Here is a 17,133-nt window from a genome sequence, read left to right as displayed (position 1 = left end):
CGTTGCATTGGTGAGTGTGGTCGGGGAGCCGAACTAGTTCAAATAAAGACTCTTTGCTTTTGCATCGGACTCGGCTGGCTCCCTGGTGGGCTTTTGGGGATCTTGAAATCTGGGCATAACAGAGGATATCTGAAATGTCTAAATTTTAGAACATACAATTAACTCCTACAAATCAATAAGAAAAGGTAGTGATATTAACAGAAAAATTATCAATAAATAAAATTTTAAAAATAACTTTGCTCTAATATCTCTTAGTCACAAGGTCCTGAGTAAATGACATAATCTTTCTGTGTCTGTTCCCATAGGTATCAAATTGCAGTAATAATATCCAATTAGTGCCCTAACCAGTTTGGCTCAGTGGATAGAGCATCGGCCTGCAGACTGAAGGTTCCCGGGTTTGATTCCAGTCAAGGGCATGTACCTTGGTTACGGGCACATCCCCAGGAGGGGATGTGCAAGAGGCAGCTGATCGATGTTTCTCTCTCCTCGCTGTTTCTAACTCTCCCTCTGCCTTCCTCTCTGTAAAAAATATATTTAAAAAATATATACAATTAGTTTCTTTTTTTTATATATATATTTTATTGATTTTTTACAGAGAGGAAGGGAGAGAGATAGAGAGTTAGAAACATCGATGAGAGAGAATCATCGATCAGCTGCCTCCTGCACATCTCCTACTGGAGATATGCCCGCAACCCAGGTACATGCCCTTGACCGGAATCGAACCTGGGACCTCTCAGTCCGCAGGCCGACGCTCTATCCACTGAGCCAAACCGGTTTCGGCACAGTTTCTTTTTAAAAAATATTTTTATTAGTATTAATTTTTAGAGTGAGAGAGGAAGAGGGAGAGATAGAAATATCAATGGTGAGAGAGAATCACTGATTGGCTGCCTCCTACACACCCCCTTGGGATCGAACCCGCAAGCCAGGTATGTGCCCTTTTGAACGGAATAGAACCCTGGACCCTTCAGTCTGCAGGCCAACACTCTATCCACTGAGCCAAACCAGCTAGGGCATCCAATTAGTTTCTTATAAGTTACTAGAGGCCCAGTGTACAATATCTGTGCAATTGGGAGGGGGGTCTTTCAGCCCAGCCTGCACCCTCTTACAGTCTGGGAGCCCTTCGGGGATGTCTGACTGAAGGCTTAGGCCTGCTCCCTACGGGTCCTCGGTGCCTGCCAGTGGCCGGAGGGAGAGGCTCCTGCCACCACCATTGCGCTCACCAGCCATGAGCCCAGCTTCTGGCTGAGCGGCCCTCCCCCTGTGGGAGTGCACTGACCACCAGGGGGCAGCTCCTGCTTTGAGCATCTGACCCCTGGTAGTCAGTGCACATCATAGAGACTGGTCATTCTGTCATGGGGCCAAAACCAGCTCTCCAACTTCCCCCGAGGGGTTCCGGATTATGAGAGGGTACAGGCTAGACCATGGGACCCCACCCGTGCAAGATCAGGGCCGGGGAGGGACCACAATAGTGCTCCAGGGCGTGTCCGGCCCATCTTCCTCAGTCCTGATCGGCCAGACCCCAGAAGTAAGTTAATCTACAGGTCGAAGCATCTGACCCTTGATGGTCAGTGCACGCCATAGTGAGTGGTTGAGCAGCCTTAACATATCATTAGCATATGACACTTTGATTGATTGAATGGCCGACTGGTCACTTAGCATATTAGGCTTTTATTCTATAGGACTAGAGGCCCAATGCACAAAATTCATGCAAAAATAGGTCTTCCTTCCCCGGGTGCTCGCACCGGCTTCCCCCTGGCACCCGGGACTCAGGCTTCCTTGTGGCCGCTGGCAGGCACTCAGGACCTGGGCTTCCCTTGCAGACCTGGCTTTGTCCAGATGATCATCTGGAAGGATGTCTGTTCTAATTAGCATATTATGCTTTTATTACTATAGATAAATAAATTACCCATCACACTTTAGTTTTATTTATTATTAACAAGTTGTAATGTTAACACTATTATAGATGTCCCCCACCCCCCTCCTTTGCTCATCTCCACCCACCTCCACCTCTCCCTCCCTAGGTCTTCACCACACTATTGTTGAGTTTTAAGATGCTTAATAAATGATAGGTATTAGAAATACAGTATTATAATAATTAACTTTAAGAAATAATTCATAGAGGAAGGAGTTTTGAATAGAGTATAGAATTCAAATTTCCAAAGGGAATGTAGACAATATTGTCATTCTGAAAGATCATAGATGACAACAAACAGAGCACACAAAGGAGATGGTAAAATAAAGTGATATCTGTGAAAGTACTTTATACACCCTAGCCCCTATACATTACTATCATTACTAATGATGAAATAGTAATAACATGCCTGGAGTGGAAACTCAGAGTGGAAGATAATGAAACATCAGGTTGCAGAGATAAAATAAGCAGAAATAAAGAAGGTCCTAAGTAGCAGGCTGAAGAATTTGTGTTTCTTTTCATAAATGATAGAAAGTTACTTTAAAATCATGGATTCAGACTATGTTAAAGTGTCATTTTATTAAAATAAATAAAGGAGTGGATGACCAGATTACATTCCCCCACACAGTTTCACTCTCCTAATCTCACTTTATATTCTACTAGAGGCCCGGTGCACAAATTCATGCACCAGTGGGGTCCCTCAGCCTGGCCTACGTGATTGGGCTGCAACTGGCTCTCTGACTTCCCCCAAGGGGTCCTGGATTGAGAGAGGATGCAGGCCAGGCTGAGGGACCACACTGGTGCACAATCGGAGCTGGGGAGGGACATGGGAAGTTGGCATTCAGGGAGGGACTGAAGGAGGGCTCCAGGGCGTGTCTTGGCCCATCTTGCTCAGTCCCAATCAGACCCCCAGCAGCAAGCTAATCAACCAGTTGGAGTGTCAGCCCCCTGGTGGTCACTGCACGTCATAACGAGCGGTTGAGCAGCCTTAGTATATCATTAGCATATTATACTTTGATTGGTTGAATGGATAACCAGACACTTAGCATATTAGGCTTTTATTATATAGGATTATTCACAAAGGTAACCATCTGCTTATTATTTTTTTCTTTCAAATTTTACTCTCAACCATATTACTGACAGCTTTCCTTTAATTCTCATTTTCCAGATTTGGATTTCTCTCTGCCTCTTTAATAAAATACTATATTCCTTTAAGTTTCGATATTCTTCTTCTCATAACCTGGAAAAATAAAATTATGACAGCAAATAGAGAAGACTGCCATCATTATAACACAGGAATCTCTGGGCTCCACTGTGGTACTGATCCTACTCAATTTAAAGAGGGCTGAATCCAAGAGATACTCTGCAGAAAAAGATTAAAATATGGAGAAAGAGGGGAACAAAGAACTGGAGAAGTCAAGGATAATTGAGATTGTGATCCTAAAGAACAGAAGAAAATTGGAACCACTGAGATAACTATGGAATATTGAGGGCAAAAAGAAAGTGTACATTTTAGCCAACTAATTTGATTTGACTTGATTATATCTGGTGAAATGAATTGGACAGTAAGAAGGAGATAATAGCTATTGATGTAAATGCCACAGTAATCAGATTTGAGGTGATAACAGAAGCTCTCAGAGTGAGAAGGAGTTCTCCAAGAGGCATCTGAGAATTAAGGTTTGGGCAATGGACATAGTGTACTAGTAGGTGGTCATTTTAGGAGAAAACAGAAAGGAATGCTATAATGTTCTTTCCAAAGATACTGGAAACATGCTGCAATATTGCAAGGGAGCTGCCTAGCAAAAAGCAAAGAAACAAATACTTTAGAAGAAAGTGTTTAACAATATATGTATTTTGCGTTAAAGAGGGAAGATGTAAGGAACTGAGAAAATTAAGTATTGGGATATCCAAGAAAAGTAAGATTTATAGCTAAACTAGTAGCCCAGTGCACAAATTCGTGCACAGGTGGGTCCCTCGGCCTGGCTGGCAATTGGGGCAACAGTGGGGGCCTGCCTGCTGTGGGGGGAACTGGCCCCAGCAGCAAGCTAACCAACAGCTGATTCCATGAGGAATCGGGCTCCCTCCTCCCTCCTGTCTGGGTCCAGGATGTGGGCGAACCAGATTCTGGGCTGTCAGGGCCTCAGCAGCAAGGTCTGGGTCAGTGTGTGTCATAGCTGCCCACCAGTTGTCCAGGCGTTCCGGTCGTTCTGGTTGTTTGCCTGTAAAGATCGCTTAGGTTTATATAGAGAGAGATAACATAAAAGCAGTCATTATGAAAATCATTACATTTAACTAATAAGTTGTTAGGATTTGAACTTAGAAAAAACTTGAATTAATTTCAGCAATTCAGAAAAAAACAGATGGTATAGAATTTAGGAAGAAAAAATTAGAGAAGAAAACATGAAAGAACAAAAGAGCAAAATTCAAAAGGAAAAAAATAATGTGGCATCATTATTCTAATTTGAAGCATAAAGAGTTGTAGTACTCTTTATTTCTGAATAACAAAGAGAATAAGCACAGGTGTTGCAATCAATAGGAAAAACACATTTTAAAAACCAGGACTCAACTTAAGAATTATGGAAATAAGAAAGAGAAGAGCAAGAAAAAAAGAAATTGATTTATAAAGTTCTATAATTAATAGTCTATTCACTTTTATTGAACTATGAATCTGGGATAGAACTTTTTTAAAAAAATGAAGTGAAATACAGAATAAATCTTTTTTATATAAAAATTTAATTTCAATTCCTAATAAAACCTGTTATCTGTAATAATATAATTGCTGACAATGGTATTTTGTACACCATATGCTTCAGAAAGGGATAAATTACCAGCAGGTTACATTCTTCATGTAAGAAAAGCCCCATATTATATTTAAAATGTAAAATATAGGCAGGCCAATTTTTGTGCTTTGCAGTACTGTTTTCTTTTTTTTTTTTTTTTACAAATTGAAGGTTAAATGCTATTTAGTTAAGCAAGTCTATTGGCATCATTTTTCCAACAGAATTTGTTTACTTCATGTCTCTGTGTCACATTTAGGTAATTCTTGCAATATTTCAAACTGTCTCATTATTATTATTATATTTGTTATGGTCATCTGTGATCTATTACCTTTCATGTTACTACTGTAATTGTCTTGGTGCACCATGAACTTGCACTCATATAAAACAGACAACTTAATGGATAACTGTTGTGTGTCTCCTAACTACTCCATCGACTGGCCATTCGCACCACTCTCCCTCTCCTAGGGCCAATGTATTCTCTGAAACACAACAATATTAAAATTAAGTCAATTATCAATCCTAAAATGGCCTGTAAGTGTTCAAATGAAGAAAGAGTCAAATATTTCTCACTTACATCAACAGCTAGAATTGATTGAGCTTAGCAACAGAGGCAAGAAAAAGTCCAAAGCCTTGTGCACCAGTTAGCCACATTGTGAATGCAAAAGAAAAGTTCTTGAAGAAAATTAGAATTGCTACTAAAGTGAACACACCAATGATAATTAACAGCCTCAATATATATATATATACACACACACACACACACACACACACACACACACACACACACACACTAGAGGCTCAGTGCACAAAATTCATATACGGGGGTGGGTGCCCTCAGCCTAGCCTGTACCCACTCCAATCAGGAATCCCTCAGACATCCCTCTCACAATCCTGGACCGCTGGTTCCTAATCACTTACCTCCCTGCCTGCCTGGTCGTCCCTATCTGGCCCACCTGCCAGCCTGTTCACCCAACACAGCCTGCTTGTTCAGTCGTTTGGTCGTCTCTCACTAAAACCCCTGCTGGCCTGGTTGTAGGCAGCCATCTTGTGAGGGCATGAGGTAATTTGCATATTACCTCTTTATTATATAGGACATATGAAAAACAACATTTGGTGGTCTGGATGGAAGATCAAACCAGCCACAATACCCCTAAGCCAAAACCTTCAATTGAGAAAGCTGCAGAAGAAAAGTTTGAAGCTTGGCTGGTTCGTAAAGTTTAAAGAAAGAAGCTGTCTCCATAATCTAAAGTGCAAAGTTAAAGCAGCAAGTGCTGATATAGAAGATGCAGAAAGTTATCCAGAAGATAAGGTAATTAATGGAGGTGGCTACCTTAAACCACAGGTTTTCAATGTAGATGAATCAGCCTTATTTTGGAAGAAGATGCCATTTGTGACTTTCATAGTTAGAGAAAAGTCAGTCCCTGGCTTTAAAGTTTCAAAGGATCAGCTGACTCTCTTGTTAAGGGCTAATGCAGCTGGTGACTTAAAGTTGAAGCCAATTCACATTTACCATTTCAAAAACCTAAGGCCCTTAAGAACAATGGTAAATCAACTCGACCTGTGTTCTATAAATAAAACAACAAAGCCTGGATGACAGCACATCTGTTTACCATGGTTTACTGAATATTTTAAGCCCACTGTTGAGACCTACTGCTCTGGAAAAATGATTCCTTATAAAATAGTACTGCTCCTTAAACATGCACCTGGTCACTGAGGAGCTCTGATGGAGATGTACAATGAGACTGATGTTGTGTTCATGCTTGCTAACAATATCCATTCTGCAGCCCATGAATGGAAGAGTAATTTTTACTTTAAAGCATATTATTTCAGAAATACATTTTGTAAGGCTATAGCTGCCATCAACTGTGAATCCTCTGATGGATCTGGGTAAAGTAAATTGAAAACCTTCTGGAGAGAAGTCACCAATCTAGATGCCATTAAGGACCTTAGTGATTCATGGAAAGAGGAGAAAATATCAACATTAATGGTAGTTTAGAAAAAGTTGATTCCAACCCCGATGGATGACTTTCAAGGGCTCAAGACTTCGGTGGAGGAAGTAACTTCAGATGTGGTGGAAATAGCGAGAGAACTAGAATGAGAAGAGGGGCCTGAAGACGTGACTAGGTTGCTGAAATCACATGATAAATTTTCACAGATGGGAAGTTAATTCTTACAAACGAACCAAGACAGTAGTTTCTTGAAATGAAATCTACTCTTTATGAAGACTAAAGTAAAGACGGTTGCAACTGCAATATGGGGTTTAGAGTATTATATAAACTTAGTTGATAAAGCAGTGCCAGTGTGTAAAAGGACTGACTCCAATCTTGAAAGAGGTTCTACTGTAGGCAAAATGCTATTAAACAGTGTCACATGCTACAGAGAAACTGTTTGGGACAGAAAGAGTCAGCAAACTTTATTGTTGTCTTTAAGAAATTGCCACAGCCACCCAAACCTTCAGCAATCACCACCCTGACCAGTCAGCCGCCATCAACATCTAGGCAAGACCCTCCACCAGCAAAAAGATTATGACTCTTGAAGCTTCATGTAATGGTTAGTATTCTTTAGCAATAAAGTATTTTTAAGTTGATGTATGTCCAGTATATTACTTAATAGAAATAATACTATTTCACACTAAATAAACTACAATAGAGTAAAACATAAATTACATATCTACACTAATAAAAGACAAAGATGCTAATTTACTGTACCTTTGCTATGCCCAAGCCATGCCCATCAGCCATTCAGAGTGACTATATGTAAATTAACCAAACCAAGATGGTGGCCGGCAGCCATGGAGCTGGAGCAAGCAGGAGGCTTGGTTGCCCCAATGATGGAGGAAGCCAAGCTTCCCGCCTGCCTGGCCGGCTGTGGCCTCCACAAAAGGCAACAAAGTTTCAATTATAGAAGCTAAATAAATCCCAGATACCTGCTTCCAGCCAGCCTCCACTGAGAGCTTTGGTGGTTGGGGACCGTGGCCAGCCTGCAAACAGCCATCAGCCCCTCAAACAGGCTGACCACACCCTCATGGGGTGAAGGTCCTCACTGGGGGGCTTGGCCAACCTGGAAACAGCCATTAGCCCCTCACCCAGGCTGGACAGGCACCCCAGCGGGGACCCTGACCCTGAAGGGGCTGTGAACAGCCTACAAACAGCCATCAGCAGTGGGTCTAATGACTCCTATTACTGAAGTAGTTGTAGTTTTCAAAGCTTGAACATAAGTGACATTTTGAGATATATAGAAACTTTAACATGACATAACTATGTCTATTACTTCTATTGGAGATACAGTCAGAGTTGCTGATAGTAATTGGTCTGTGTCATACATTCATAATTGGAAGAAATGTTAACTTTCAGTGAGAGGGTAAAGAAAATAAAGGTGTGATATTTTTCCCAACGAAGTTCATGGATCCCTTCAATTCTAGTCATGGACCACTAAGTGTCCTGCAGATACAGACTACAAATCTGGAAAGACAGTGGGACACCATCATTCATTAAGCACCTAATGGGTGTGGGGCACAGTAACAAGTATTCCATGCTATGCTTGCAACATGCTATAGGGGAGACATTGTTATAATGGGCATTGGTATTTAAAAGATGAGAAAACCGAGGCTTGAGGAGTTTTACGTAACCTGTCTGGAGTCATATATATAGTGAATGCCAGCTGCAGGATTAGAATCCAAATGCTGAACTCCACAGCCTTCGTATGCTTTTCCCACTGTGAAATATGACCTAGAGCCGTGGTCGGCAAACCATGGCTCGCGAGCCACATGAGGCTCTTTGTCCGCTTGAGTGTGGGTCTTCTACAAAATACCATGTGCGGGCGTGCATGTACAGTCCAATTGAAACTTCGTGGCCCATGCACAGAAGTCGGTATTTTATGGAAGAGCTGGTATTTTGTGGAAGAGTCACACTCAAGGGGCCAAAGAGCCGCATGTGCCTCGTGAGCCATGGTTTGCTGAGCCGCAGTTTGCCGACCACTGACGTAGAGAATCAGCACAGTGTTTTGAATGGGAGTTACAAGATGAAAACAGCCAGAACAAGGAGTTGTTTTCAGGAGTGCTAGGAATACAGTTAGAAGTGTGGGAAAGGACCAGACTTTAGATTCTAAAAAGAATGTAAAGAGAAATAAAAGTAAAAGCTTTGGAGCTTACAAAAGTAAGTTCCCAGGGGGGGTTGATGATAAAAACAGTATCTGAGGGAGAAATAATCGGATGAATTGTAAGGATTATTGTAACATTTCCTGTCCAGAAGATTCTACTTATGCCTTACCTAAAATTAAATAAATCCTTTTGCTAATTTTCTGAAGGTGTCTTTAGATTTTTTTTTCTTAAGTTCTATTCTTAAATATAGAAAGATACACAATACACAGAAACAAAAAAGCACTTGCTATTGTTAAATATAGCAAAACATCTACTTACCAATACTTGTGCAACTTTCACCGTCTACATCCAGCTTCCACCCTTCATAACATGAGCACTTGACCGTGTGCTTGTGCTGCTCACACACTTGACTGCACTTTAGGTGATTGCTACAATAATCCACAATCTCACACGTTTTATTGTCTTTGTGGAGCTGAAGTCCTTCAGGGCAGGAGCAGACAATTCCTCTTCCAGGAACAACAGAACAGTGGTTGCTACAGCCTCCGTTGTTCAGAGAACATTCGTCTATAAAAGGAGAAGAGATTTTAGGGCATTATCAGTTGTTTTGATCAATTAAATACTAATCATTGAACTCAATTCCCTGAGGCTGAAATTAGAGAGAAAATATAATAAGTAGAAGACATTCTTTTCAGATTTCTTTTTCAGGAGTTGGGCTAGAAATGATGAAATAATTCATCCAATGACCAAATGTAATTCTGTATGATAGGAATTGAGAATGACAGATTTTCATTTCTGTAAAACTTTGGAGTATACTTGGTTGTACCCACAGAGGTAAATGGGTTCAATATTTCTATTATTAGTAGAGTAATTGTGGTGAGCCTTTTATCAGTTACAAAAAATCAGTTGTTGAGGTCTTGCAAAAGGGATGCATATACATACATTGATGATCTGAACCAGGGGTCCTCAAACTTTTTAAACAGGGGGCCAGTTCTCTGTCCCTCAGACCGTTGGAGGGCCAGACTGTAGTTTAAAAAAAAAACAAAAACTATGAACAAATTCCTATGCACACTGCACATATCTTATTTTGAAGTAAAAAAAAAACAAAACAAAACGGGAACAAATACAATATTTGTATTTGCATGTGACACGCGGGCCGTAGTTTGAGGACCCTGATGAACATTTGATTTATCTTGATGTTTATAAGTAAACAGGCATATGCATAATATCCATATATCTTTTTCTGCATCTATAGTCTGATTTATAATGATAATGCAGAATGGATTAGTTTCCCCTTTACAGGCTGCAGCCATTTATTTTTAATTTAGGTAAATTGTATGATATATATATTTGCCATTATAATCTGGCCGAAATAATGAGCAACTAGTATTGACTGCATGAATAATATAACTGGTTTATAAAGAAAGAGACTACTATTTCACAGCATTTATAATAACTAATTATATTAGGTATATTAATATACCATTCTACTCCATGATAAAATTGCAGGCTCCCTGAGGGTATACAATATATGTGCTCTGTTTACCAGTGCATATGAAATAGTTAGCACAGTCTCTAGCATGGAGTAAGCAGTTAAAAATATTTGTTGAATTAAAATTGTCCAAAGGCACAAACTGCCTTAAAATTGAGTAACTACTTGTCCAATTGGGAAAATTACAAGTTGGAATATTTATCCCTTGAAAAAAAACCCAGCTAATTATTTGCAAGCACATTACTTGAAAAAAAATAAATAATAAGAAGGGCAACAGACTGTTTTTTTTTGTTGTTGTTGCTTTAAAATGTTTTGAGTACTTTTCAAAGGCTGTTTAATTAGAAGTGGTATTTTGAGACAAGCTAAAATAGAATGTTGTTCAATAACTGGCAAGTTGCAGTTATATATACTTACATACCTCAAATATTTCCTGTCATCCATGGAAATTTATCCAGTTTAAAATTAGACTAAAATGTAAGGTTTTAAAAAAATATTTCCCACACTTGTTAAACTTCCATATGGGTCAACTTTTCTTTTTATCAACTGTTATCATATAAGAAATGACAGTAGTAAGAAAAGAAAATGATAATATTAACTATTTTCTTTAAGAATGCAATTCAAATTTGGCATTATTTTAGGGAAAAAAAAATTCATTTCTTGGTTCCTCCAAATAGGTCTATTCACCCATAATGATAATAATTTCAAAACAGCAGTCATTTCAAAGTATTTGCCCCCTTTTAGTTTAACCGACATTCTTTTATTTTTAATTCTTCATTGTTTAAAGTATTACATGAGTCTTTTTCCCCATTGACCTCTCCCCCGCCACCCCATCCCCCAAGCACAAGCCCTCACCCAACCTCCCCTGCCTACTATCTGACATTCTTTTTCAATAGAATTACTGCAAAGAAATGTCACTGTACCCAGCAGGTGGGAAAAAAAAGTTACAGCCGTGCTGGCATAGCTCAGTGGTTGAGCATTGAGGTCATGGTTCAATTCCAGGTAAGGGCACATGCCTGAACTGTGGGCTCAGTCCCCAGTGTGGGGCATGCAGGAGGCAGCCAATCAATGATTCTCTCTCATCATTGATGTTTCTATCTCTCTCTCCCTCTCCTTTCTTCTCTGAAATCAATAAAAATGTATTTGTTTAAAAAATTACAATGCTTTCAGCTTATTTCAAATATGACTGTTCTCTTAGTACTGAAGTGCCTCTTGCTGACACTCTATGAGGAATTAAGTCACAGATTTAGGATAAAAAGAAAATTCACATTGAAATCTAAAACTAAATAGGGAAACTTAATGCTAATATTTGTATGGCTAGTCCCTTGTCCGATCTTCCTTAACCCTATACCTGTCATTAAAAAAAAAAAAAAAAAGTATCTGACAGACTCCTATTCACCAAACTCTAGTCACGTTCTTCTGAGCTCTCTTGTCAACTGGTCCCCAAAGTTGGCCTATAAAAACAGCAAACTCTAGGCACAAATAATTTCATTCTCCACTCCTGCCTGCACTGTTCCACCCAATAAGAGATTCAACAAATACTGGAAAAGTTTCTAACAGCTCAAGGCAGGCGGCATTCCTAGAATGACTCTGCCCGCACCCCCCCCCCCCCCAACACCCCCACCCCGCTTAAAGTGCCTGCCTGAGAAAGATCCACCTTGACAGGAGAATTTACTCTTTGTTCCAGCCAAAACCTGGTGATAAGCACAGGTCCCTGGACCTCCTCTTAGAGTGGTGACTTTAGAAACCTTGCAATTACAAATACTACTTCCTCTACACCTTCTTTATGTTTTTTAGATGTAAATCTATCACTTGAAACTGTCTTCTCAAAGATTTGAGAGTAGTCTCTGTCAAATGCAAACATGCACAGAGATAACCATCTCACTCTTGCTCTCAACCTTGCTCTAACGTGCTCCAATGGTCCCCAGACATAAAGACTTGAGAATCTATAGATTGCTTTGGGTAGTATGGACATTTTGATGATGATGATTCTACCAATCCATGAACATGGTATGTTCTTCCATCTGTTAATGTTTTCCTCTATCTCTTATTTCAATGTCCTATAGTTTTCTGGGTAGAGGTCTTTTACCTCCTTAGTTAAGTTTATTCCTAGATATCTTAATTTTTTTGGTGCAATAGTAAATCCATACTACCCAAAACAATCTATAGATTCAATGCAATCCCCATTAATATACCAACAGCATATTTCACAGATCTAGAAAGAACTCTCCAAAAATTCATCTGGAATAACAAAAAACACCCTGAATAGCTGCTGTGATGCTAAGAAAGAAGAACGAAGTAAAAGGGATCTCAATACCAGATATCAAGCTGTATTACAAAGCCACTGTTCTCAAAACTGCCCGGTACTGGCAAAGGAACAGCCATATAGACCAATGGAATAGAATAGAGAACCCAGAAATCAACCCAAACCACTATGCTCAATTAATATTTAACATAGGAGGCAAGAACATACAATGGAGTCAAGACAGTCTTTTCAATAAATGTTGCTGGGAAATTTGGTCAGACACATGTAAAAAAATGAAACTAGACCACCAACTTACACCATACACAAAAATAAACTCAAAATGGATAAAGCACTTAAACGTAAGACGGGAAACCATAAATATATTAGAGGAATCCACAGGTAGCAAAATCTCAGATATATGCCAAAGGAATTTCTTCACTGACACAGCTCCTAGGGCAATGAAAACTAAAGGTAAAATAAACAAATGGGACTACATAAAAATAAAATGCTTCTGCACAGCAAAAGAAACCATCAACAAAACAACAAGAAAACCCACTACATGGGAGAACATATTTTCCAATGATATTTCTGATAAAGGTTTAATCTCCAACATTTACAGGGAACTCATACAACTTAACAAAAGGAAGATAAACAATCCAATCAAAAAATGGACAATGGGCCTAAATAGACACTTTTTTAAAGAGGGCATACATAAGGTTGAGAGACATATGAAAACATGCTCAAAGTCACTAATGATCTGAGAGATGCAAATCAAAAAAACACAATGAGGTACCATCTCACAACTGTCAGAATGGCTATCATCAACAAATCTACAAATGACAAATGCTGGAGAGGATGCGGAGAAAAAGGAACCCTTGTTCACTGCTGGTGGGAATGCAAACTGGTGCAGCCACTGTGGAGAACAGTATGGAGTTTCCTCAAAAAACTAAAAATGGAACTTCCATTTGACCCAGTGATGCCACTTCTAGGAATATATCCCAAGAAACCAGAAACACCAATCAGAAAGGATATATGCATCCCTATGTTCATAGCAACACAATTTACAATAGCTAAGATTTGGAATCAGCCTATATGCCCATCAGCAGATGAATGGATTAAAAAACTTTGGCACATCTACACAATGGAATACTATGCTGCTGTAAAAAGTAAGGAACTCCTACCATTTGCAACAGCATGAAAGGAGCTGGATAGCATTGTGCTAAGTGAAATAAGTCAGTCAGAGAAAGATAAATATCACATGCTCTCACTCATTTGTGGATTATAATGAACAACATAAACTGATAAACAAAAACAGAGGTAGAGACAGAGAATCATCGATCAGATGCTCAAAACTCAGAGGGAAGGTAGGGGAGGGTGGGGGTGATGGGGAGAGATCAACCAAAGGACTTGTATGCATGCATATAAGCATAAGCGATGGATGTGGACAACAGGGGATGAGGGTGAGGGCAGGATTGGGGGATGAGAGGACATTGGGGGGATAAGGACACATTTGTAATATCTTAATCAATAAAGGGAAAATAAATTTAAAAAAAGACTTGAGAAGTTTGTTTCTTCTCTGGGATTATTACCTTCTCTGGTAATTTTACAACCAGCTTCATTGTAGCCTCTCTACTCTCTGTAATTCTTTGAAATGTTTGAGTGAGGCTCCTCCTCTGATGAAAAAATGGCTAGATGAACAAAAAGTGATTTTCAATCTTGAAATAAACAAATGAATTCAGAAAAAGCAGGATGGTAGAGATCACCAATGACCTTGTATGCATATCAGCATAACCAATGCACACAGAAAATAGAGGGGTAAAGGCCTAGGCTCTGGGGCAGGGACAACCTGGGAGAGTGCAATGGGGGACAAGGGGGGCATGTAATACTTTCAACAATAAAAATTTTTAAAAAATTGTTTTCCCAATTCAGAGTTCAGCAGATAGGAAAATAAAGTTGTATTTTCATATCATTTTCTTCATTTTTCTTAATAATGTACTTTCTCTTTTTCTCCTCTTACTTCATTTGCCAGTAACCCAAGGGTTAAAAAAAAAAAAGGTGAAAAAACTCTAGTTTCTTTTGACATTCATAATGCCTCAGGTATTAGCCTCAGGTATTATTATCATGATTTCATGATAGAGATCCTCATCTCCATTTTTGTTTTGAGGAAACTGACATTTCAAACAATTAAGCCACCTGTCTAGGTTACTTAATTGAAATAACTGAAAAAGCACATAATTTAAACATTTCAAAGTCTAAACTTTTTCTAAAGTTACACACTTTTAATGTTAAGAGTACTGGTAGTTTCCTTCATTCCGAATCACTCTTATAACCTTCCTGAGCAAGCCTCAGATATTGTCATGCAAGAGATTCCTATCCACCAAAGTGCTCCCTCAGGGAGAAGAATCTAGGAGAGATAGGAATGAATAAAGATAAACTAATCTGTCACTTTTGATTAGTATTTTTTATTGTTTTCTAATTTAGGTTTTCTGGGATGTATTTTGGTTTGAATCTTCTTGTTTAAATTTTAGCAGCACTGACTGAAACTGATGCATTGACTACTTCAAGGTTATTTTATAGAATCACAAACTCTTTTGAAGAAATATATTTTACTACATAAATTTAAAAAAGAACAACAGTGTTATTTTGCAATACTTATTGTGCTATTAATGCTCCATTCAGATCAAAATATGATAACTTTAGGCTTAAATGCAGTTGTCTTTCCTACATTCAATTGGACAGCTTCATTCTTTTCTCACAGCCTCATATTCTTCCTACCATTCCATAAACTCTTCTTCATTATTCTATTAATGTCACCATCAGTATTATCTAAAATATATATTTTAAAGACCTCCTAGCTGAATATCTGATCTCTCCACAAAGAAGAAAATATATTTTTCTTTATGTATGCCAGTTGCCATAAGGAGATAGCTAGTCAAAAATAACTTTATTTCATGTATTTATTTATATTTATCTTTATTGTTGAAAGTATTACAGATATGCCCCATTTTTTAGCCCACTGACCCCCTTCATCCCTCCTTCCCCTCCCCCACAACAGGCATTCACCACACTATTGCTAGAAAGGATTTGGAGAAAAGGGAATCCTCATGCACTGCTGGTGGGAATGCAAAATGGACCAGCCATAATGGAAAACAGTGTTGTTTCCTCAGAAAATTAAATATGGAACTGCCATTTAACTCAGTGATCCCACTTCTAGGAATCTATCCTAAGCAGCCTGAAACACCAATTAGAAAGAATGTATGCACCCATATGTTCATAGCAGCACTATTTACAATAGCTAAGATCTAGAAACAGCCCAAGTGCCCATCAGTAGATGAGTGGATAAAAAAGCTGTGGTATATTTACACCATGGAATATATGCAGCAGTGAAAAAGAAGGATCTCCTACCCTTTGAGACAGCATGGAGGGACCTGGAGATTGTTATGCTAAGCAAAGTAAGCCAATCAGAGAAAAAAAAGTATCACATGATCTCACTTATATGTGGAATCTAATGAAAAAAATAAACTGCAAACAAAGTAGATCCAGAGACATGGAAGCATGGAACAGACTGATGAATCTCAGAGGGAAGGGGGGGAGGGTGTGGGAAAAGATTAACCAAATAACTTATATGAATATATGTATAACTCAAAAGTTAAGCTCAAAAGATATCAGATAGAAATCATTTTATCTAATTAAATCACACTAAAGAAAGTTATTGTATGAGGACTAAAAGCTAATGAAAAAAAAGAATATATATATATATATATATATATATATATAATCAATATATATATATTATTATATATATATAATATTCAGTTGGTCTTATAATCCAGACCCTTCCTTTCTTCTTTCTAAATATGTTTCTATTTTCATGACCAGAAGGCATGACAGAATCCATTGGGTGGCAGTAAACTCCATTCCATTGATCACTAATAATAAGATTCTCCTGTTCTGAGTGACTCGCTGACAAAAAATAATATCAGTTCCATTGTGGCAGCAGCATTGACCATGCAGAGATCTAAATGATGAGCAAAGCTATACAACTGTTAAGTGAGTTGAATATAGGCTACACTCTTCTGCTTTATTTTCAGAAATTTCTAATCATATTTTTAAAATTTTTGTAGACTTAACATGGTTGTAAAAAAGGTAGATAGGGTTCAGTGCTAAACGTCTCATTTAAATTGAATGAATGGAAAGAGTGACTGTTACTATAATCAGCATCAGCAAGGCTCTAGTGTTCAGAGAGGAGGAAATGCAGTGAAAAGTGCAATACCACAGAGATCGCCTTCATCAGACCCGTCCAGGCAGTCCCTTCTCCCATTGCAGAGCTTCTCTGGCTGCAGGCAGACTGAAGTGTCGTTAGCACAAGGGTACTTGGGTGGTCCACACGAGAAACTGTCACAGTCATCTTCATCGGACTGATCTTCACAATCAATATCTCCATCACACACCCATGCTTTGTTGATGCATCTCCCTTAAGAAAATAGAAAGGACATGCATTTAATTTTTTGTAATTAAATTACCGTAATAATGAGTGGGCATCACTGTCTTCTGTCAGAGCCAGAACTACTTGCCATTAACAACAAATCTATTTGCTGACAGCATCACAGT

At 38.8% G+C, this 17,133-nt stretch overlaps 1 protein-coding gene across 2 annotated transcripts in view; it reads right to left on the bottom strand.

The window, feature by feature from the left end:
• LRP1B (LDL receptor related protein 1B) overlaps positions 1–17,133 on the bottom strand; it is a 1,698,272-nt gene that overhangs the window by 607,754 nt on the left and 1,073,385 nt on the right. For both annotated transcript variants that reach the window (XM_081095916.1, XM_081095917.1), the window contains exons 22-23: positions 16,796–16,996; positions 9,110–9,355 (exon numbers count right to left, since the gene is read on the bottom strand). In XM_081095916.1, the coding sequence (XP_080952042.1) occupies positions 9,110–9,355; positions 16,796–16,996 (447 nt within the window). The remainder of the gene's footprint in view (positions 1–9,109; positions 9,356–16,795; positions 16,997–17,133) is intronic.

Source organism: Myotis nattereri (assembly GCF_964212035.1).
Source record: "Myotis nattereri genome assembly, chromosome: 7".
In the NCBI taxonomy this organism is placed as follows: Eukaryota; Metazoa; Chordata; class Mammalia; order Chiroptera; family Vespertilionidae; genus Myotis; species Myotis nattereri.
The sequence above is the reverse complement of the archived record's forward strand: the minus strand, read 5'-3'. Positions and strand labels throughout refer to the sequence as shown.